At 42.7% G+C, this 24,774-nt stretch overlaps 1 protein-coding gene across 1 annotated transcript in view; it reads left to right on the forward strand.

The window, feature by feature from the left end:
• Positions 1–6,230: 6,230 nt before the first annotated feature.
• Positions 6,231–24,774, forward strand: part of ARMC10 (armadillo repeat containing 10) — a 73,087-nt gene continuing 54,543 nt past the window's right edge. Inside the window, exon 1 of the mRNA XM_040260778.1 lies at positions 6,231–6,629. Within this exon, the coding sequence (XP_040116712.1) occupies positions 6,491–6,629 (139 nt within the window). The 5' untranslated portion in view covers positions 6,231–6,490. The remainder of the gene's footprint in view (positions 6,630–24,774) is intronic.

Below are 24,774 nucleotides of genomic sequence, written 5' to 3' on the forward strand. Positions count from 1 at the left end.
CCTCAATCTTTCCCAGCATCAGGGTCTTTTCAAATGAGTCAGCTCGTCGCATCAGGTGGCCAACATATTTAATCCAGCGACTTACTGATGTCATGAGAGACCCGATTTCTTTCCATTTTCCCACTCTGCCTTCCTTCACCCTAAAACCATCTTCCCATGTGGACACAAGAGAATTGATGATGGCTCCCAGGGTTACATGCTTCCCCACAAACATCCAGAGATGCGGTATCTCTGTCCTAGCATTCCAACCAGCAACCTGTTTCAAACTGGGTTAGATCACATCTTGCCCTTCCCCATGATCCTTGCTACCAACCACCATAGTCAAAAACATTATGACCAGGGGAACTTGAATGTGCTAGTTGCCATAAGTCAATCAGGGTCCAACCCCAGAGATAAGATAATCAGCTTCCCTGAAGCACTCGGGCTATGTGGGGAAGTTATGGAATAAGAATGTAAGAAACATCAGGAAGAGGGAAGTAGATGCTATGTAGGCAACTTGTTAATGTCTGGTATATATCTGCACCTGAGGAACATAGAAAAGAAAGGAGAAGGAATATTTACAGAAGGGTTGAGACCCACTTGCTGGATGATAGGAAACTACATCTTTGTTCAGATAATACTTTGAGATCTAACTTGATCCCAGATTCTTCTTGTATGAACAAGCTGGGTGTATCTGATTATATTTCCCAAAATGGCCATTACAATATGGACATTACAATGGCCATCCCATGAGCTCTTTTTGGATTGTGACTTTGATACACTTCCCATTAAGAAGTGGGGTCTATGTTCCCTCCTCTTGAATCAAGGTGAAAATAATGTTATGTTGACTTCCAAGCCTAGGCCCTAAATGATGATATAACTTCTACTTAGTTCTCTCTGGGGACCCTTAGAACTGAGGGTCCATACTGTGAAGAAGTCCAAGCAGCCCATAGAGAGGCATATGGAGGAACCAAGCCTCCCGGTTCACAGACCTAACCTAACTTCCAGCCGACCTCTGGCACCAACTTGCCAGGTATGTGAATGAACCATCTTAAAAGTGGATCTTTAACACTCTGCTGATCCATCCTAGATGGTATCACATGGTGCAGGGACAAGCCTTCCCTACAAATCCTTGCAAGAATTTCAGATTTTTAAGCAAACAAAATGCTTCATGTTCTTTTACGCCATGAAGTTTTGTGGTTGTGTTACATAGCAATGAATAACTGATACAGAAAACAAATAATAAATGACTGTATAGCCAGATCAAGCTTGTCATTCCATCCATCCCTAGCTACATACATTAAGATAGAAAACACGCAGCCATGACTATCTTTTAACATTTTATTATGGAAAATTTCAAACATATATAAACAATGAACCCCTGTGTGCCCATCACCCAGTTTCAACAGTTGTCACCATTCTGTGATTTCTGTGATTCTTTGGGTTAAATCAACATAACATTATTGTCATTTAGATTATATGTTTCCCAATTTTCCATCTGTTCTCTATTATAATATTTTAGGTAAAAGCTACATGAATTCAAATGCACAAATCCTAGTTGTATAATTCTGACAATGGATACACTTAAATCTCAGTCATTTTCCAACTCCCCAGAAAGTTCCCTTGTGTAGCCTTCCAGTTAAGCCTTCTGTATCAGTCAGGATCCAGTTAAGAGACAGAAATCACACCAGTAATTTGAATAAAGAACATCTATCCTATTTTAATAACTAAATTCTAATAAATAATTTAATTCAAAGTTGTTCATATTAACAATGATTTTAAATTAATAATAATTAACATGTTGAAGAAAACAGGAAATGATAGACAAAAAGGATGAAAAGAGGCAGGATTTTAATTGGAATGTATAAGAAAATCAAATGGACATTCTAGAACTGAAAAATACACTATCTGAAATTAAGAACTCATTTGATGTACTTAACAGTAGACTAGACTCAGCATAAAACAGAATCTGTAAACTTGAAGACAATCAATGAAAACTATCCACATTTAAGCACAGAGGGAAAAAAAGAATGGGTAAAAAACAGAAAAGAACAAAAGAGGCATAGGACCAAGTTTAAAAAAAGAAAAAGCTAACATATTTATGACGGGAGTCCCAGAAGGAGAAGAGAGAATTAGGTAGAAGCAAAATTTGAAAATGATCAAGAATTCTCTAAAACAGATGAAAAGTATGAATCAACTGATTAAGTAAGCCCAATGAATCAAGCAGGATTAAAAGAAAAAAGATCAGCCTCTATTCAAAAGTTGGCAGGGAAATGATATCTTAAGGAGACAGACAGGTTTCATTCAGAACAGGTAGGTGGAGTTCAGTTCAGTTCAGTTCAGTCGCTCAGTCATGTCCAACTCTGCGACCCCATGAATCGCAGCACGCCAGGCCTCCCTGTCCATCACCAACTCCCGGAGTTCACTCAGACTCATGTCCATCAAGTCGGTGATGCCATCCAGCCATCTCATCCTCTGTCGTCCCCTTCTCCTCCTGCCCCCAGTCCCTCCCAGCATCAGGGTCTTTTCCAATGAGTCAACTCTTCTCATGAGGTGGCCAAAGTCCTGGAGTTTCAGCTTCAGCATCATTCCTTCCAATGAACACCCAGGACTGATCGCCTTTAGAATGAACTGGTTGGACCTCCTTGCAGTCCAAGGGACTCTCAAGAGTCTTCTCCAACACCACAGTTCAAAAGCATCAATTCTTTTGTGCTCAGCTTTCTTCACAGTCCAACTCTCACATCCATACATGACCACTGGAAAAACCATAGCCTTGACTAGACGGACCTTTGTTGGCAAAGTAATGTCTCTTCTCTTCAATATGCTATCTAGGTTGGTCATAACTTTCCTTCCAAGGAGTAAGCGTCTTTTAATTTCATGGCTGCAATCACCATCTGCAGGTGGAGTTCAGAAGAGGTTACATACACATGGAAATTGGTGATGAAAGATGATGTATTCCAAAACTTGCAGAAGATGGGTTTTAGAAGAGTGCTAGGCATGGAAAACTGGATCAGGTGAATAGATACAAAGAAAGCACATAACCAGGTTAAGGTGGGTATGTGACGCTCTCTTGCACCTGCTGGTAATGTGGTAGCAGAGGTGAGTAGAGGACTCCTCAGAATAATACTGTCTTAGGCAGTAGGGAGCACTTCTAAGGGCTTCCTTTCTCTGGGTGCAAAGCAGGGTGGTGTGGTAGACTGGTGTGGAAGAGGTGCTCTCATCCAGAGGAGGAACCAGGGGTGCCTCCAGCAGCTGGGCAGGTTATGGCAAGTGGAGAGGAAGGCGAGGAGAGGTTACAACTTCCCTGATCCTCCACTCAAGTCCAGTTGTGCTACCTGTCCCATGGCCAGCTTGGACATAGCTATGACTTAGAATGGCTTCACGCTGAATCATAAATACAGTCAGCCCTCTGTATCTGCAGGTTCTTCATTCATGGAATCAATCAAATGTGGGTCCAAAATGACTGGGGAAAAATTCCATTGTTTCAAAAAGCAAAACTTTAATTTTCTAAGTGCAGGCAATTATTTACATGGCATTTATACTGGATTAGGTTCTATAAGTGATCTAGAGATGATTTATTTAGAGGTGATTTATACAGTAAGATGGATGTAGCTTGTATGTAAATAGTGTGCACAGATTTTAGTATCCATGGGGGTCCTGGAACCAAAGCTGAGGATACTGAGTGAAGTGAAGTCACTCAGTCGTGTCTGACTCTTTGTGACCCCACAGACTGTAGCCTACCAGGCTTCTCCGTCCATGGGATTTTCCAGGCAAGAGTACTGGAGTGGGGTGCCATTTCCTTCTCCAGGGGATCTTCCCGACCCAGGGATCGAACACGGGTCTCCCTCATTGTAGGCAGAGGCTTTTACCGTCTGAGCCAGGGAAGTCCAGTGAGGATACTGAGGGATGACTGTATTACATTCTTTGAAGAGGCTCCGTCTTCCTCCCCAGCTCTGGGTGTGAGGATAATTTCACCCCTCCAGGCCTACTTGCATTGATGATAGTACAAAAATGGTTTCAAAAAGGAAAAATCGATGATCCACAGATTTTTCAGGTTCTCCACATGGAAACTAAAATTCATTTTCTTTATAAAAGTTTGAAATTGTATACTATGAAGTCATGTGTTAATATATCTAACCAAGAAAAAGTTTTAATAGAAAAAAAAAAAGATGATTCTGAGAGATAATTGTGCACATTCCACTTTGTGGCCCCCACCTCCTACTTGTCCAGCTCCCTCACTCAAATACTCCCTCTACCCTTTTTCATTCACCTCTTACAAACTTCCACTTTCTACCCACATATCAGTATTATGTCTTGTTCTCATATCCCACCCAGTCCTTAGAGTCCTAGGCCCATCACTTTAGGCACTCTCAAAAGCTTAGCTCCCTCCCCACTGCCCTTCCATTATATATGCGTGGCAAACTCCTATCCTGAATGAAATCAGCTCTTATTTGTGTATTTAGGTCTGATTTACTGAGTGCTGCTTGAGAAAATCATGCAACTGGGAAGATAAATAGCAAGCTTTCTACACATTTTCAAATATAATTGTATAGAGGTAAAACATGAATGAAACTCATCATAAAAAAATTAAAACCCTACAGATGTATATGGAGTAAAAGATTAGAGTTCTCCCCTAAAGCTATCCCCCAAAACATTTGCTGTTAATAGTTTGCCATATATTCTATGCATATATTATTGTCTTACATATATATATACACATATAAAAACACACATATACATATACACATATGCATACAAATATGAAATCAGGTAGCTAGATTTTCATACACTTTGTTAGGCAATTTGCATTTTTGTCTTAAGGCACACAATAATATCCCATTCCCTTATTTACACTTATTTACCACGTTCACTATGTGACAATGTTACAATGTATATACTTGTACATCCTTCTGGTTACATGTGCAAGCAGGTCTCTAAAGTGGATCCTCAGAAGTGGAAATGCTTGGTTAAAGGGTATTCATATTTAACATTTTAATAAATATTTGAAAATTACCGTCCCAAAAGGAGGGGGCTGTACTGAACTGCCTGCCCTCCCACTTGCGAAGGACAGTCCCTCCCCCAGCTGGCCTCTCAACACTGCCTCACCTTCCTTCTCTTTCCTTCCCTGGACTTCTAACTCTCCCTCCTTGTCTGAATAACTTCTCAAAACTCCTTCTACAACTGCATCCCCTGCCAAACATCCTCAGTCTTGACAAACATTTCCCCTCATATTTGTAGAGAAAATGGAAGTCATCAGAAGATAATTTTATTGGATTCCTAACTCGGAGCCTACAAAGCCTATCCACCCCTCGTCCTGCTTCCTTCCTGTTACAAGGTGGGTGGGGAAGGAGAGTCTTTCCTCCCATTTAAGTCTTGGTTGTGTGGATCTTCCTCTCACACAAAGGGCTGACTGCTTTCTATCTAAAGATCTCAGTTTCCACTCCTCAGCTAACCTCAATCTATTTTCTGCCTTCATCACTCCATTGAAAACCCACACAGCCTGGGCCAAATCCACTACAACTTTTCAAGTCTATCTTAGGTGACACTATTGCCCACTTTCTTCATAAAGCCACACTCTTCTGCTTTTCCTCCTCTATCTCCAAGGCATTTCATTCTCACTCCTCTAGTCCTTAGTTCCTCTTATCCAAACCTGAAAAGTTGGCGTTTGGGGTTTCTGTCCTGAGGTCTTTCCCCCTTTCTCCCTGGGAGATGTCATTCATCCCCCCCTTTCAGCCACCATCACCCCTCTGTCTTAAACTTTCTGATCTGTATGTTCAGCCCGGACCGCCGTCCTGTCCAAAGCTGACTTCATCTCTTCCCTTTTCGCTCCTCTTAACCTCCACTTCCTCTCTTCGCCAAACTCCAGTCCCTCCTCTGGGAATTCTCTGCCCGTTCTTCCCTCTTCTAACTCCGCCGCCACGTGGCTCCAGTACCTCGCAGACCTGAGGAATGTAGTTCTCCCTGAAGTATTTCCTCAGCCTGGGGCTGGCCCGGCGCAGCGAGGCCATGACCCGAGGCCCTGCTGAAATCCTGCGTGGCTCGCTGGCCCTCCCCACGCCCGGAGCAGCAAGAGCCCCTCTTGAGCGAGGGCCTAGCGCGTCCCGGCGTTGCCACGGCAACCGCGCGGCGTGGAAGGAGGGGCTAGGCATTGCGTTGCCTCGCGCGCTCAGGGGCCTGCCCGGAAGAGAGGCGGGCCTCGGGCGGGGCGGGGACCCGCCTCCGGGCGTCCGGGGCGGCCCCCGGCGTGTGCTCTTGGGGCGTGCAGTGCTTGCCCCGCTTCACCCAGTCTAGCTCGCCTCCAGCCGTGCCCCGCCCATTCTCCAGGAAGCCGCCCGGAAGCGTACGGGCTGAGTGGACTCTTTCACTTTTCAGCAGGGCGGTTTCTGAGAGGCGGAGTTCAGTCCCCCATTTCCTTTCTCCCGCGGCGTAATCCCGGGCGGCGGCGCCCGGACCCGCTGGCTTCGGACACTCCCGCGCCGGGCCCAGCGCTGTGCGCGGCCCCAGAGGTAGCATGGGCGGCGCCCGGGACGTGGGCTGGGTGGCGGCGGGCCTGGTCCTCGCGGCCGGCGCCTGCTACTGCTTCTACAGGCTGACGCGGGGCCGCAGACGAGGCGGCCGCCGGCTTCGGCTGCGCCCCTCGCGGTCCGCAGGTAAGGCCACGGAGTCCCTGGCAGGTGGCGGGCACTGGGACTGGGCCTTTCCCTGGATGAGGGGTTGAAAAAGCTCCCCGTCATTGTGTTTGATCTTTTAATGCGTTTGCTTGGAAGCTCTTGGCTTCCCTGCTGCTGCTGTTGCTTAGTCGCTTCAGTCGTGTCCGACTGTGCGACCCCACAGACGGCAGCCCATCAGGCTCCGCTGTCCCTGGGATTCTCCAGGCAAGAATACTGGAGTGGGTTGCCATTTCCTTCTCCAGTGCATGCATGCACGTTAAGTCGCTTCAGTCGTGCCCGACTCTGTGCGACCCCATGGACAGCAGCCCACCAGGCTCCTCTGTCCACGGAATTCTCCAGGCAAGAGTACTGGAGTGGGCTGCCATTTCCTTCTCTATGGATTCCCTGTGCTGGGAGTAAAGAAGCCCAGCCAGGGAGGGAGGATGGTGAGAAGAGCGAGGTCGGGAAGCCCAGGTGCAAAAGGCGGATCTTCCTCTTAATTGGATGAGTGTAGGGTTCGATTCCCTACCTTCATTTCTTTTTTTCAAAATACCAGGATGGATCATTGCTGTAACTTTCTTGCGCAAGTCTGGTGGCACAGCGGAGGATTAAGTTTCCCAGAAGTGTGTAGATTGCCTTTCGCATTGAATCTTGCTCCTGACCTTTTTGTTACCAGAGGGCTTCTCCTGAGTGTGTGTCGGGTGTTGCCCGGCCTGCAGCGATAGATGAAATTCTGCATGCGGTTAGCCTGGAAGGGACACCTGAGGGGCAGCTCTGAGAGGACGTACTTTGAAGTCACCGTGGTCTATGTACAAGCCAAGTTTTCGAGACAGGAGATACAGATAGAACGCTTGTCTGCATTCAGGACAACCCTCCTGGCGGACAAGTGCATGATCAAGTTTGGGTCCAAAAGCTGATTTGTCCTTTCAAGATTCTAACAATTTGCTGATGTTCTGAGGGGATATTTCAGGTCATGGGAGTTGGTACAGAAATTATTAAAAAATAAAATCTGCCAACCAAGAAATTCCTCTCTACAAATGTGGGAAAGAACTAAATAGCTTTATTATCAAATAAGCATTTGACCAGATTGCTACACACATCACGAGCAGTCTGCTAGTGGGATTTCAAAGACTGAATTCGCATCCCTTTAAGTATCTACGCAGGTGCAGCCTATTTCATATTAGGTACATACCCTCATGATAAACAGTAATTTGTCCTTAAGAGGACTTAACTGAACCATTTGCTACACATGGTTCATTCTAAATTCACTGGTGGTTGAGATGGTGTTTGTGTTAGCTAATTACTTTTATATAGAGAAAAAAATAAAACTTCTCAGTGTCTTTATAACCATGTAGTGACAACATAGAACTAAGTACCAAGCTCAGACTCAAACAGATAGGAGATGGGGACTTCTTGATATTTACACTTCAAACAGATGACATCAGAGCCACTGAGAAAGACTTTTAGGTTGTAAACCAGCAAGAGGCTTAGCTTTTTAAAAGATGTACATTCATATCAAAGGGACAAAGGATTTACAGTTAGAAGTTCGCTCAAGGAAATCTTCGCAAAAAAGGGAGTAGGAAAAAGGTTCCTTTCCCTTCTGGAACAGGGGAAAAGAATCAGTTTTTAAAAAGATTTGTACTTATTCTTGCTGCCAAAGCTTAATTTGTTGTCTTTGTGTCAAAGATATTTCTGTATAAGTATTTAGTCAGGTGACCTGAACCCAGATACCTACTCACTTATACTTACTGAAAAAGATGAAACTGACAAAGTCTTACTACTTCCCCAAATCACCATTACCATGGTCAGACAGCTTACAAAATAAGTTGTTCACAGTCCCTTCCTGAAGCTATACTTTTTTTTTCTTTGAAGAAGATTTAAGAAATACCCATTTTGTCAGCATCATCCTTATATTTTGCATGGTGATCTTTTTTTTTAATTGAAATAAACATTGTATTAGTGTTAGATAAATACCAAAATGATTTGAAATTTGTATGAATTGCAAAATGATCTCCATAAGTTTAGTTGACATTCATCACCACAAATTTTCTTCTAATGAGAGCTTTTAAGATTTATTCTCTTAGCAACTTTAAAGTATACAACACAGTATTATTAACTGTAGTCACCAAGCTTTTTATTACTGTAAGTACTTACTGCCCTTATAACTGGAAGTTTGTACCCTTTGACCAAAATCTTCCCGTTTCCTTCAGCCCTCAGCCCTTGGCAACCACCATGACACTCTCTGTTTCTATGAGTTAAGAATATATATTTTTTTGTGTTCCACATCAAAGTGAGATCATTCTGTTCTTATCTTTCATTTGTTTGACTTATTTCACTGGACATCATGCCCCCAGGGTCCATCCATGTTGTCACAGTGGCAGGCTTTCCATCTTTCTTTTGGCTGAATCACATGCCATTGTATGTATGTGCGAGTGTGTGTGTGAGTGTGTTGCCATGTTTTATGTATATATTCATTGATTGACACATAGGTCGTCTCCCTGTCTTGACTGTTGTAAATAATGCTGTAGTGAACATTGGGGTGCAGGTATCTCTTCAAGGTGGAGGTTTTGTGGAATCATGAAGTAGAATTGTTAGATCATGTGATAGTTCTAGTTTTAATTTTTTGAGGAACCTCCTCCATGTTTTCCATAGTGGTTGGAAATTTGCTTTCTCACCAACAGTGCACGAGCATTCTCTTGCCTTTACATCCTCACCAGCATGTGTTTTGTCCTTTGAGGAAGGTCATTCTGACAGGTATGAAGTGATAGGTAACTGGTTTTGGTTTGCGTTTCCCTGAAGATTAGTGATGTTGAACCCCTTGAAATGTACTTCTTGGTCATTTGAATTCTTTCAAAAAAGATCCATTCAGAGCCTCTGCCCATTTTGTAATCAGATTGCTTCCTTTTGTTTTTTCTTACTGAGTTGCATGAGGATTTTAAGTATATTTTAGGGATTAACCAAATATCAGATACATGATTTGGAAATATTTTCTCCAGTTTCATAGATTGCCTTTTCCTTTTGTTAACGGCTTCCTTTGCTGTACAGGAGATTTTTAAATGTAATTCTACTTGTTTATTTTCCTTTTGTTGCTTCTGTTGTTGTTGTTTAGTTGCTAAGTCATGGTGTGACCCCATGGACTATAGGCCACCAGGCTCCTCTGTCCATGAGATTTCCCAGACAAGAGAATGGAGTAGGTTGTTATTTCCTTCAGGGGATCTTCCCAACCCAGCGATCAAAACTGCTTTTCCTGCATCAACAGGCAGATTCTTTACCAATGAGCCACCAGGGAAGCCCTTTGTTACTTCTATTTTTGGTCAAATTCAAAAAATCCTGTTAAGACCAATGTTAAGAAGCTTACCGTCTATGTTTTTTTAGCAGTTTTAAGTTTTCAGGTCTTATATTCAAGGCTTTGATCCATTATGAGTTAATTTTGTGAATTGTGTAAGATAATGATCCAGTTTGATTACTTTGCACATAACTGTCTAGTTTGCCAAGCACCATTTATTGAAGATACTGTTCTTTCTCCAGGTATATACCTGGCTCCTTTATCATAAAGATTTGGAATTGTTCTATTTCTGGAAAATTGGCATTGGAATTTTGATAGCTATAGCCACCAAGGAAGCAATAGCTATCAAAATTCCAATGCCAATTTTCCAGAAACAGAACAATTCCAAATCTTTATGGAACTAGAAAAAGATCGTAAATAGCCAAAGTAATATTAAGACGAAAACTGGAAACATCATGCTTCCTGAATTCAAAATATACTACAAAGTAGTACTCAAAACAGTATGGTACTGGGGCAGGGGAGAGAGACACAAAGATTAATAGACTAGAACAGAGAGCCCAGAAATAGACCCTCATGCCCTCATGTATTGATCATATTTGTGATCTTTTTAGTTCCATAAAGATACGGAATTGTTCTGTTTCTGGAAAACTGGCATTGGAATTTTGATAGTTATTGCTTCCTTGGTGGCTCAGATGGTAAAGTAACCTTCTGCAATGCAGGAGACCTGGATTAGATCCCTGGGTCAGGAAGATCCCCTGGAGAAGGAAATGGCAACCCACTCCAGTATTCTTGCTTGGAGAATTATGTGGACAGAGGAGCCTGGTGGGCTACAGTCCACGGGGTTGCAAAGAGTGAGACATGACTGAGCAGCTGACACACTTTGGGTAGTATGGACACTTTGGCAATGCTAAATCCTTAAATGCATAAGTATCTTGGCATTTATTTGTATCTTCTTCCATTTTTCCCCATCAGTATCTTTGGCTCAGACGGTAAAGTGTCTGTCTACAATGCGGGAGACCTGGGTTCGATCCCTAGGTTGGGAAGATCCCCTGGAGAAGGAAATGGCAATCCATTGCAGGACTATTGCCTGGAAAATCCCATGGACAGAGGAGCCTGGTAGGCTACAGTCCATGGGGTCGCAAAGAGTCGGACACGACTGAGCGACTTCATTTCTTCCATTTTTTTCCCATCAGTATCTTATAGTTTTCAGTGTACAAGTGTGTCACCTCCTTGATTAAATTTATTCCTGGATATTTTATTCTTTTTGATGCAATTACAAATGGGGTTGTTTTCTTAATTTCTCTTTTTTATAGTTTGTTTTTGTGCAACTGATTTATTTTTCAGTTTTTATTCATTTGTTAGTTTATCTGTGGCTGTGCTTGGCCTGCCTTGCTCTGTGCAGGCTTTCTCTGGTTGTGGTGAGCAGGGCTACTCTTTAATTGCAGTGCACAGGCTTCTCACTGCGGCGGCTTCTCTTGTTGCAGAGCACAGGCTCTAGGAGTGTGTGGCTTCAGTAGCTCAAGTGCACAGGCTCAGTTGCTCTGTGGCATGTGGAATCCTCCAGGACCAAGGATCAAGCCCATATCCCCTGCGTTGGCAGGCAGACTCTCAACCACTGGACCACCAGGAAAGTCCACAACTGATTTTTTTTTTTTAATATTGAATTTGTATCTTGCAACTTTGCTAAATCTGTTTATTGGTTCTAACAGTTTTTTTAGTGGAGTCTTCAGAGTTTTCTCTGTATGTCATCTGTAAATAGAGTTTACTTCTTGCTTTCTGATTTGGATGCCTTTTATTTATTTTTCTTGTTGAGTTGCTCTGACTAGGACTTCCAGTACTATGCTGAATAGAAGTGATGAGAGTGGGCATACTTGTCTTGTTTCTCAGAAAGTTTTCAGTTTTTCACTGCTGAGTATGATGTTAACTGTGGGCTTTTCATATATGGCCTTTATTATGTTGAGGTACATTCCCTCTATGGGGCTTCCTTGGTGGCTCAGTGGCAAAGAATCTGCCTGCCAATGCAGGAGAAGTGGGTTTGATCCCTTAGTAGGGAAGATCCCCTGGAGAAGGAAATGACAACCCACTTCAGTATTCTTGCCTGCAAAATCCCATGGACAGAGGAGCTTTGCAGGCTCCAGTCCATGGGGTTGCAAAAGAGTCAGACAAACAACATTATCTCTGTACCCACTGTCGAGAGTTTGTATCATAAGTGAATGTTGAAGTGAAGTGAAGCTGCTCAGTTGTGTCTGACTCTTTGCGACCCCATGGGCTGTAGCCTACCAGGCTTCTCCATCCATGGGATTTTCCAGGCAAGAGTACTGGAGTGGGGTGCCATTTCCTTCTCCAGGGGATCTTCCCGACCCAGGGATCAAACCTGGGTCTCCCTCATTGGAGGCAGACGCTTTACCCACTGAGCCACCAGGGAAGTGAATGTTAAATATTGTCAAATGCTTTTTCTCCATCTACTGAGATGATTATATGATTTTTAGTCTTCATTTTATTATTGTGATGTTACACAGTATTGATTTGCCATCTTGAACCACTCTTGCATATCAGGAATCAGTCCCACTTGATCATTGTGTAGATCCTTTAATGTGTTTGCTGATATTTTGTTGAGAATTTCTGCATCTATGTTCTGGGTATATTGACCTGTAATTTTCTTTCCTTGTGGTGTCTTTGATTTTGGCATCAGGGTAATACTGGCCTTGTAAAATAAGTTTGAAAGTGTTCTACTCTTTTGGAAGAGTTTGAGAGGGACTTGTATTCATTCTTCTTTAAATGTTTGGTAGAACTCACCAGTGAATCCATCTGGTCCTGAACTTCTGTTTTTAAGGCAAGTTTTTGATTACTGATTCAGTTTCCTTACTGGTAATTGGTCTGTTCAGATTTTCCATTTCTTCATGATTCAGTTTTGGTGCGTTTTGTGTTTCCGGAAATGTGTCATTTCTTCTAGGTTGCCGGTTTGCTGGTATGTAATAGTTCTTAGTAGTCGCTGCGATCCTGTGCATTCTGTGGCATCAGTTGTAATGTCTCCCCTTTCTGATTTCGTTTGAGTCCTCTCTTTTTCTTGGTAAGCCCAGCTAAAGGTTTGTTTATTTTATCTTAAAAAAAAAAGGCAGCTCTTTATTTCATCGGTCTTTTCTGTTGTCTTTCCTGTCTCTGTTTCATTCATTTCTGCTCAGAAATTTGTTATTTTCTTCCTTCATCTAACATTGGGCTTTGTTGTTTGTTTATCTGGTTCCTTGAGGAGTAGTAAAGTTAGGTTGTTTGACATCCTTCCTGTTTCTTATGTAGGCGTTTATTGCTATGAAATTCCCTCTGAGAACTGGCTTTGGTACATCCCATATGTTTTGGTATGTTGTATTTTCACTTTATTGCTTTATTGCTTTTATTTTTAACTGGAGGATAATCCGTTTACAGTGTTGTGTAGTTCTATGCCAGACAACTGTGTGAATCAGCCATGTTGTAGGTGTTGTTCACTCGCTCAGTAGTGTCTTGAGTCTTTGGGCCCCATGGACTGTAGCACGCCAGGCTTCCCTGTCCTTCACTGTCTCCCAGAGGTTGCTGAAACTGATGTCCATTGAGTTGATGATGCCATCCAACCACCTTATCCTCTGTCGCCCCCTTCTTGTCCAGCCCTCACATCTTTCCTGGGGTCTTTTCCAATGAGTCGGCTCCTCACATCAGGTGGCCAAAGTATTGGAGCTTCAGCCCTTCCAATGAATACTCAGGGCTGATTTCCTTTAGGATGGACTGGCTGAATCTCCTTGCTGTCCAAGGGACTCTCAAGAGTCTTCTCCAGCACCACAGTTCGAAAGCATCAGTTCTTCAGCCGTCACCTTTCTTTGGGCTTCCCTGGTGGCTCAGCTGGTAAAGAATCTGCCTGTAGTAGGGGAGGCCTGAGTTTGATCCTTGGGTTGGGAAGATCCCCTGGAGAAGAGAAAGGCTACCCACTCCAGTATTCTAGCCTGGAGAATTCCATGGACTGTGTAGTCCATGGGGTGGCAAAGAGTCAGACAAGACTGAGCGACTTTCACTTTCAGCTTTCTTTATGGTCCAAATCTCATTCATACATGACTACTGAAAAACAATAGCTTTGACTATACGGACCTTTGTTGGCAAAGTAATGTCTCTGCTTTTTAATACACTGTCCAGATTTATCATAGCTTTACTTTCAAGGAGCAAGCATCTTTTAATACTTGGCTGCAGTCACCATCTTCAGCAATTTTGGAGAGCCCAAGAAAATAAAATCTGTCACTATTTCCACTTTTTCCCTCTCTATTTGCCATGAAGAGATGGGATTGGATGCTATGTTCTTAGATTTTTGAAAGTTGAGTTTTAAGCCAGCCTTTTCACTCCACTCTTTCACCTTCATCGAGAGGCTCTTTAGTTCCTCTTTGCTTTCTGCCATTAGAGTGATATCATCTGCATATCTGATGTTGTTGATATTTTTCCTGGCAACCTTGATTCTAGCTTGTGATTCATCCAGTCCAGCATTTCTCATTATGTACTCTGCATAGAAGTTAAATAAGCAAGGTGACAATATACAGCTTTGATGTACTCCTTTCCCAATTTTGAACCAGTCTGTTGTTCCATGTCTGATTCTAACTGTTGCTTCTTGACCTGCATACAAGTTTCTCAGGAGGCCAGTAAGGTGGTCTGGTGTTCCCATCTCTTTAAGAATTTTCCATAATTTGTGGTGATCCACACAGTCAAAGGCTTTAGTGTAGTCAATGAAGCAGAAGTAGATGTTGGCATTCTTTTGTTTTTTTCTGTGATCCATTGGAGTTGACAGTTTGATCTCTGGTTCTTCTGCCTTTTCTAAATCAAACTTATACATCTGGGAGTTCTCGGTTGATATACTGTTGAAGAATAGCGTGGAGAATTTTTAGTATTACCTTGGTAGCATGTGAAATGAGTGCAGTTGTCTGGTAGTTTAAACATTCTTTGGCATTACCCTTCTTTGGGCTTGGAATGAAAACTGACCTTTTCCAGTCCTGTGGCCACTGCTGAGTATTTTAAATTTGCTGACATATTGAATGCAGCACTTTCACAGCATCATCTTTTAGGATTTGAAATAGCTCAGCTGGAATTCCATCACCTCCACTAGCTTTGTTCACAGTAATGCTTCCTAAGACCCACTTGACGTTACACTCCAGGATGTCTGGCTGTGGGTTTGTGACCACATCATTGTGGTTATCTGGGTCATGGAGACCTTTTTTTGTGCAGTTCTGTGTATTCTTGCCACTTCTTCTTAGTCTCCTCTGCTTCTGTTAGGTCCTTGTTGTTTCTGTCCTTTATTGAGCCCATCTTTGCGAGAAATGTTCCCTTGGTATCTCCAGTTTCCTTGAGGAGATCTCAAGTCTTTCTCATTCTATTGTTTTCCTCTCTTTCTTTGCATTATTCTCTTAAGAAGGCTTTTGTATCTCTCCTTGCTATTCTCTGGAACTCTGTATTCAGTTGGATATATCTTTTCCTTTCTCCTTTGCCTTTCTCTTGTTTTCTCAGCTATTTGTAAGCTTTTCTCAGACAACCACTTTGCCTTCTTGCATTTCCTTTTCTTGGGAATGGTTTGGTCACCACCTCCTGTACAATGTTACTAACCTCCGTCCATAGTTCTTCAGACACTCTGTCTACCAGATCTAATCCCTTGCATCTGTTCATCACCTCCACTGTATAATCATGAGGAATATGATATAGGTCATACTTGAATGGTCTAATGGTTTTGCCTATTTTCTTCAATTTAAGCTTGAATTTTACAATGACAAGCTGATTATCTGAGCTTCTCCATATTCGGCTGCAAAGGATATAATAGTCTGATTTCAGTATTGACCATCTGGTTATGTCCACATGTAGAGTCATCTCTTGTCTTGTTGGAAGAGGGTGTTTGCTATGACCAGTGTGTTCTCTTGGCAAAGCTCTGTTAGCTTTTGCCCTGCTTCATTTTGTTCTCCCAAGGTCAAACTTGCCTGTTACCCCAGGTATCTTTTGACTTCCTACTTTTGCATTCCAATCCCCTATGATGAAAGGACATCTTTTTTTGGTGTTAGTTCTAGAAAGTCTTGTGGGTCTTCATAGAACCTTTTGACATCAACTTCTTCAGCATTAGTGATTGGGGCATAGACTTGGGTACTGTGCTGTTGAATGGTTTGCCTTCAAAACAAACAGGGATCATTCTGTCTTTTTTGAGATTGCACCCAAGTACTGCATTTTGAACTCTTTTGTTGACTATGAGGGCTACTCCATCTCTTCTCGGGGATTCTTGCCCACAGTAGTAGATATAATGGTCATCTGAATTAAATTTGCCCATCCCTGTGCATTTTAGTTCATTGATTCCTAACATGTTGATGTTTACTTTTGCCACCTTCTGCTTGGCAACATCCAATTTACCTTGATTTATAGACCTAACATTCCAGGTTCCTATGCAATATTGTTCTTTACAACTCAGACTTTACTTTCACCACCAGACACTTCCACAACTGAGCATTGTTTCTGCTTTGGCTCAGCCTCTTCATTCTTTCTGGAGCTATTTCTGCTTTCTTTCCCAGTAGCATATTGGACACCTACAGATGTGGGGGGCTGTATCTTTTTGACTTTTCATGCTGTTCATGGGATTCCTGAGGCAAGGGTACTGAAGTGGTTTGCCATTCCCTTCTCCAGTGAACTGCATTTTGCGAGAACTCTCCACTATGACCCGTCTGTCTTGGGTGGCCCTGCATGGCATGGCTCATAGCTTCACTGAGTTACACAAGCCTGTGATCAGTGTGACCATTTTGGTTAGCTTTCTGTGATTGTGGTTTTCATTCTGAAAACTGTGTTCGATTATAGTTCTTGCTTCTGTTTGCCCTCTGATGGCTAAGGATAAGAGGCTTGTGTAAGCTTCCTGAGGGAGGGACCAGCCGTGGGGAGAACTGGCTCTTGCTCTCTTGGGTAGGGCCATGCTCACTAAATCTTTATTTCAATTTTCTGCTGATGGATATGGCTGTGCTTCCTCCCAGTTAGTTGTTTGTCCTGAGGCAACCCAGTTCTGGAGTCTACAGTCTCTACAGTAGGGCTAACTAGCAACCTTCCAAAAGTACTTACGCCAACACGCACCTCCCTGGACTGCTGCTGCCAGTGACCCTATCCCTGAGGGAGGCTGCTTCCAACCGAGGCCACTTCTGAGCCATGCCTCTGCAGGAGACCCTCAGACACTCACAGGCAGGTCTGACACAGTCTCTTGTGAGGTCACTGCTTCTTTCTTGCTTGTACCCTCCAAGAGTCTCTCTCTCCCCCAGTCCTGTGGAAGTTCTATAATCCTGCTATCCTTCAAAGTCAGTTTCCCTGGGGGTTCCCTTTGCTGGATCCCAGTTAGCATCCCTGATGTGAGACCCAAAACTTTTGCAACAGTGTGAGAACTTCTTTGGTATTATTCTCCAGTTTGGGAGTCACCTACCTGCAGGTATGGGATTTGATTTGACGTGATTACGTCCCGGATCCTACCATCTCATTGCAGCTTCACCTTTGTCCTTGGACACGGGATATCTTCTTTTTTTTGGTGAGTTCCAGTATCCTGTCAGGGGTTGTTCAGCGGCTAGTTGCTCTTCTGGTGTTCTCACAGGAGAAGGTGGGCACATGTCCTTTTACTCTGCCATCTTTTATCTGGTGATAATGACCATAGCATTGTGGTCATAAAAAAAATTCTTAGTACTGTTTCAGTCTTCTTAAACTTATTAAGACCTGTTTTGTAGCCTAACATGTAAACTGTCCTGGAGAATGTTCCACATGTGATTGAGAAGAGTTGGTATTCTGCTGTTTTTGAATGGAATGTTCTGTAAATATTAAGTTCATTTGGTATAATGTGTCCAGCGTTTCCTCATTGATTTTCTGTCTTGATGACCTATCCATTGACGAAAGTAGGGTTTTGATTCCACTGCTGTTATTGTATTGCCACCTATTTCTCACTTCAGGTTTGTTAATTTATATGCTCCTATGTTGGGTATATAAACATTTACATATGTTATATGCTCTCGTTGGTTCAAATCCTTTATCATTATATGATGACCTTCTTTATGTCTTACTACAGTATTTGTCTTAAAATCTGTTTTTCTGATAAGTATGTCTGCCCCTGCTATTTTATTATTTCTATTTACATGGAATATCTTTTTTCATACCTTCACTTCAGTCTTGTGTTTGAGTCTTTAAAACTGAAGTGAATCTCTTGTACACAACATATAGCTTCTGTAATATTGTGATTTATGATAAGAAATGTGTATTTGTTCTTTGGGCTTCCCAGGTGGCTCTGTGGTAAAGAATCTGCCTGCCAAGCAGAAGAGGCAGGTTCAACCTCTTGATCAGTAAGATTTCCTGGAGAAGGAAGTGGCAACCCACTCCAGTATTCTTGCCTGGGAAGTCCCATGGAAAGAGCTGGTGGACAACAGTCCATAGGATTGCAAAGGAGTCAGACACAACTTAGCGACTAAATGACAACAACAAATATTTGGTCTTATATCTATCTCTGGCACAGAGTTCCTAATAAAACCCTTGGAATTTCCTAAGTGATGTGAGTGGAAAAGGAGATTTTTTAATGTTGATGAGGTGACTTTTGGAAAGCACTGAAGGTTGGGGGCTGATTGCTAGTGGAGCCAATTTTGTGATTAGAAGGATGGAACTTTCAGGCCCACTTTCCCTGACCTCTGGGCTCGTGAGAGGGGCTAGATATTGAATCTGTCACCAGTATCCAACAATTTAATCAATTGTGCTAATGTAAAGAAGTTTCTAAAAAAACCAAAAGGAGGTAATTCCTTTGTTCCTTTCTTCTTCTGTTGTTATTTTCCTTTCAGTTCAGTTTAGTTCAGTCACTCAACGTGTCCGACTCTGCGACCCCATGAATTGCAGCACGCCAGGCCTCCCTGTCCATCACCAACTCCCGGAGTTCACCCAGACTCACGTGCATCGAGTCGGTGATGCCATCCAGCCATCTCATTCTCTATTGTCCCCTTCTCCTCCTGCCCCCAATCCCTCCCAGCATCAGGGTCTTTTCCAATGAGTCAACTCTTCACATGAGGTGGCCAAAATATTGGAGTTTCAGCTTTAACATCAGTCCTTCCAGTGAACACCCAGGACTGGTTTCCTTTAGAACAGACTGGTTGGATCTCCTTGCAGTCCAAAGGACTCTCAAGAGTCTTCTCCAACACCACAGTTCAAAAGCATCAATTCTTCAGTGCTCAGCTTTCTTCACAGTCCAATTCTCACATCCATACATGACCACTGGAAAAACCATAGCCTTGACTAGATGGACCTTTGTTGGCAAAGTAATGTCTCTGCTTTTGAATATGCTATCTAGGTTGGTCATAACTTTCCTTCCAAGGAGTAAGCGTCTTTTAATTTCATGGCTGCAGTCACCATTTGCAGTGATTTTGGAGCCCAAAAACTAAAGTCTGACACTGTTTCCACTGTTTCCCCATATATTTCCCCCATGAAGTGATGGGACCAGATGCCCTGATCTTCGTTTTCTAAATGTTGAGCTTTAAGCCAACTTTTTCACTCTCCACTTTCACTTTCATCAAGAGGCTTTTTAGTTCCTCTTCACTTTCTGCCATAAGGGTGGTGTCATCTGCATATCTGAGGTTATTGATATTTCTCTGGGCAATCTTGATTCCAGTTTGTGCTTCTTCCAGCCCAGCGATTCTCATGATGTACTCTGCATAGAAGTTAAATAAGCAGGGTTTATTTAATATACAGCCTTGACATCCTCCTTTTCCTATTTGGAACCAGTCTGTTGTTCCATGTCCAGTTCTAACTGCTGCTTCCTGACCTGCATACAGGTTTCTCAAGAGGCAGGTGAGGTGGTCTGGTATTCCCATCTCTTTCAGAATTTTCCACAGTTTATTGTGATCCACACAGTCAAAGGTTTTGGCATAGTCAATAAAGCAGAAATAGATGTTTTTCTGGAACTCTCTTGCTTTTTCCATGATCCAGCAGATGTTGGCAATTTGATCTCTGGTCCCTCTACCTTTTCTAAATCCAGCTTGAACATCAGCAAGTTTGAGGTTCACGTATTGCTGAAGCCTGGCTGGGAGAATTTTGAGCATTACTTTACTAGTATGTGAGATGAGTGCAATTGTGCGGTAGTTTGAGCATTCTTTGGCATTGCCTTTCTTTGGGATTGGAATGAAAACTGACCTTTTCCAGTCTTGTGGCCACTGCTGAGTTTTCCAAATTTGCTGGCATATTGAGTGCAGCACTTTCACAGCATCATCTTTCAGGATTTGAAATAGTTCAACTGGAATTCCATCACCTCCACTAGCTTTGTTCGTAGTGATGCTTTCTAAGGCCCACTTGACTTCACATTCCAGGATGTCTGGCTCTAGAGTGATCACACCATTGTGATTATCTCGGTCATGAAGATCTTTTTTGTACAGTTCTTCTGTGTATTTCTGCCACCTCTTCTTAATATCTTCTGCTTCTATTAAGTCCAGACCATTTCTGTCCTTTATCGAGCCCATCTTTGCATGAAGTGTTCCCTTGGTATCTCTAATTTTCTTGAAGAGATCTCTAGTCTTTCCCATTCTGTTGTTTTCCTCTATTTCTTTGCATTGATCGCTGAGGAAGGCTTTCTTATCTCTCCTCGCTATTTTTTGGAACTCTGCCTTCAAATGGGAATATCTTTCCTTTTCTCCTTTGCCTTTTGCTTCTCCTCTTTTCTCAGCTATTTGTAAGGCCTCCCTGGCAGCCGTTTTCCTTTGTGATTTGATAGTTTCCTGCAGTGGTTATGGGGCTTCCCTGATAACTCAGTTGGTAAAGAGTCTGTCACGCGAGTGTATGTTCCTCGGTTCCTTGTCTCGTCACAACAAAGATTTGGAGCGACAGACATTAAAGCCCTCAGCGCGTCACAGCTCTCGGGTCTTGGACAAACCGTGTTATAGCTCTTAGGCAAATCAGTGTTACAGCTCTTTTTTTTTAGAAGATAGCAGGAGAATCCATCCTCGAAGCGTGAGGGCATGCCAACCCAAAGACTCAAAGTAAAGAGAGAGGAAGAGCGCACGGAGGGGAGCTAGAGAGAGAGGGAGAGAGAGAGAGAGAGAGCGCATGCACACGGGAGAGAAAAAGAGGGAGAGAGCGCTTTGGCTCCTCCTTTTATATGTTTTTCCTCCACCTGGGCCTGCCCTATGCAAATTCGGCTTAGCCAGGAGGGCTGTTTGTTCTACCTGAAGTCTTCACTCTGGTCCTCGGACCTTCCTTTGACCTTCCTTGTCTTTTAGCCACCACCATTTTGGACTCCTTTTCCCTATTCTACCTACCTAACAAATCCACCTGCAATGCAGGAAACCCCGATTTGATTCCTGGGTCAGGAAGATCCACCGGAGAAGGGAAAAGCTAGCCACTCCAGTGTTCTTGGGCTTCCCTTGTGACTCAGCTGGTAAAGAATCCATCTGCAGGGAGGGAAACCTGGATTCAGTTTCTGGGTTGGGAACATCCCCTGGAGAAGGGAGAGGCTCCTGCTTCAGTATTCTGGCCTGGAGATTTCCGTGGACTGTCTAGTCCAGGAGGTTGCAAAGAGTCAAGCACCACTGAGCGACTTTCACGTGTAGTGGTTACAACAGTCTATTTTAAGTTGATAGCAATGTCAGTTTGAATGTATGCCTTCTAAAGCTCTGCATTGTCACTCTCCCCACCTGCAACACACACGCTTTTGTGTTTTTTATGCCACAGTTTGCATCTTTTTATTTTGTGTATCCCTTAACAAAGGCTTCCCTGGTGGCTCAGAAGGTAAAGAATTTGCCTGCAATACAAAGACCTTGGTTTGAACTTCTTGGGTTGGGAAGACCCCCTGGAGAAGGGAATGGCTCTCCACTCTAGTCTTCTTGCCTGGAGAGTCCTGTGGACAGAAGAGCCTGGCAGGCTGCCCCAAAGAGTTGGACAGGACTTAGTGACTAAGCACACACGAAAGGCCAGTGTGGCGGTGCTGAATTCCTTCAGGTTTTGCTTGTCTGGAGAATCCTTTATCTCGTCTTCATTTATGAAGGGCAGCTTTACTGGATACAGTATTCTTAGTTGACAGTTCTTTAAGCATTTTGAATACGTGATGCTCCTCCCTCCTGGCCTGCAAGGTTTCTGCTGAAAAGTCTGCTGATATTCTAATGGGGGTTTTCCTTGGATGTAACAAGTTGTTTTTCTCTTACTGCTTTTAAAATTCTCCCCTCATCTCTTAATTTTTGTGTTTTAATTATAATGTGTCTTGTGGTTCTCTCCTGTTCCTCCTATTTGTAACTCTCTGCTTTATGGATCTGGTTTTCCTTCCCCAGGTTAGGGAAGTTTTTATCCATTATTTCTTCAAATAAATATTCTGCCTCTTTCTCCCCTTTGGGATCCCTGTAAGGTAAATGTTGATCCACTTGATGTTATCTTCACTTTTTCTTTTTTCTTTTTTCTGTTCAGATTGGATGAGTTTCACTGCATTTAGAGTTCCAGGATCCTTTTTTTTTTTTTACTTCATCTATTGTGCTGTTGAACCCCTCTAGCTTCTATTTCAGTTTATTTATTGTATTCTTCTATAGCTTTATGGCTTCTTTAAAACTTTATTTTAAATTGGAGGATAATTGTTTCTCAATGTTGTGTTGGTTTCTGCCATACAACATTGTGAATCAGCCATAAGTAAACTCTTATTTAGTCCTTTTTTGTATTTCCTTTCCCTCTGTTGAAGTTCTTGTTGTGTTTATTCATTCTCCCATGTTTGGTATGCATCTTTATGACCATCACTTTGAACTCTCTATCAGGTAAATTACTTATCTGCATTTTGTGAAGATTTTTTTCTGATGTTTTAGTTTGTTCTTTCCTTTGGAACATATTCCTCTGTTTCTTCATTTGGCTTGATTCTCTGTTGGTTACTATGTATTAGATTGATACAACCACCTTTCCCATTTTGAAGGTCTTGTGTAGGAGATGAACCTTACTGTTCAACCTTGCCCCAGCTCTTAGCTGTTTCTCAAAACTTGTGATTGTCCAAACAGCCTGTTTTATTTTTATTAGCTCCTAGTATTTGATGTGCCAAGAGCTGTCAGTGTCCCAAGAGGAGATTCTCAGTAAACCCTGAAGTGAAGATTGGTTGGAAGCCAGACCCTAAGGTAGCAACTTTTAAAGTATGCAGATGTCCTTCTTTGGGGGGAAGTCTGGGCGATGGGTGTTTCTGTCTGTACCTTCTTTACTAAGCGGTAGAATGGCAGCCAGCTAAGTACCGTTCCCTTGTTTGCACTGTCTTACTGAATCTGTGAACATAGCCCCACTGACCACCAGAGCCAGGTGATCGAGGGGAGTCCCTTGGGTGGCAGCCCCAAATCAGACGCATACACGAACTCCTTTCTGGGAAATACCAGTGACCTACAGCAAGGCAGGGAGAGAATGCAAAGATGGCGCCTGTCTGTTCTCCCCGTCTCTAGAGAGCCTTGCTCTTGGTTTCTTTCATTGAAAATGTTGGTTTCAGTCTTCTGCCTCTACTGTGTCCTTGGGGGTTAGCCATGATGATTCTGTAGAAACCCTTTAGGTTACTCTCTCTGAATTCACTATAGCCTTGTGAGTGTTGTGAATGCAAGCCCTGTTAACTTTCAAAGCTAGATGTTTTGGGGGACCCATCTCTCAGGTGGAAGTCTTAAAAGTTTGACACAAGATGGGGACCCTAAACCCCTTGCTGCTCAAGAAGAAGCTGGGAGTTGTCAGTTCCTTCCCAGCTGTGTGTCCCTGAACCAGCGGTGGGGTTGGTGGTGGCAGTGTCTCAGCGTTTCCTACCCACTTCCCAGTGAGTTGTTTTCTCATTTGCCCAGTGTATGGGAATCACTCAGATTCAAGATTTTGTTCACAGGAAATTGTTTCATATGTAGCTATAGATTTGGTATGTCCCCCATAGGAGGTGAGTTCAAGATCTTCCTATGTGACTATCTTGAACAAGAACCAAGTCGTCTTTTGTTTGTCTTAAACTTTAAGAAAAATTTAATTCCTGTTCTGTTAACACTGTTTGAGAGCTTGAAAGAGATGGAAATAGTCCCAGTTCATTCAACAACCTGATCCCCAATCTGACAAGAATAGCATGAAAAGACTGTAAATCTGTCTCAGTTGTGAATCAAGATATACAAATACTAAATAAAATACTAACATATTAAACCCATTACACGATTAAGGTAATAATATTCCAAGACCAAACTGATGTAAAGGGAGGATCCAAGTTGGGAAATAGATTGGTGTAATTTTTTGCATAAATAGATTAAAAGCAAAAGCACATAATGACCTCATAATTAGAAAGCCATTTGATACAACCATAAATCAGCTATACTTCAATTTTTTTTTAAGTTGCATTAGAAAGATATTTGAAGGGGAATTCTCTGGTTGTCCAGTGGTTAGAGCTCTGTACTCTCACTGTTTAGGACCTGGATTTGATCCCTGGTCAGGGAACTAAGATCCCACAGGATCTAAGGAGTGTGGCATAGCCAAGAAGAAATAAAAAGAGAGAGAGACATTTGAATATCATTATTTCTAATAAAAAGAGCAAGTTAGGAATAAATAGAAGGAAATATTCTTAAGTTATTGAGGACCATCCATCAAAAACCAAAAGCAAACATTCTATTTCATGGTGAAACACTGCTAGCATCCTTATTAAATTCAAGAACAAGAGAAGTATGGAACTTTACTGGTGGTCCAGTGGTCAAGGCGCCCCACTTCCACTGCAGGGGGCACAGGTTTGATCCCTGGTCAGGGAGCTTTGAGATCCCACATGCTACAAGGCATGGCCAGAAGTAAACAAGAACAGAAGGGCACCTGATACCACAGCTGTTATTCAGCATTGTCCTGGAGTCTTTGGCAGCTTGATGAGAAAGGAAAAACTGGAGA

Source organism: Oryx dammah, unplaced genomic scaffold (genome assembly GCF_014754425.2).
Source record: "Oryx dammah isolate SB20612 unplaced genomic scaffold, SCBI_Odam_1.1 HiC_scaffold_18, whole genome shotgun sequence".
In the NCBI taxonomy this organism is placed as follows: Eukaryota; Metazoa; Chordata; class Mammalia; order Artiodactyla; family Bovidae; genus Oryx; species Oryx dammah.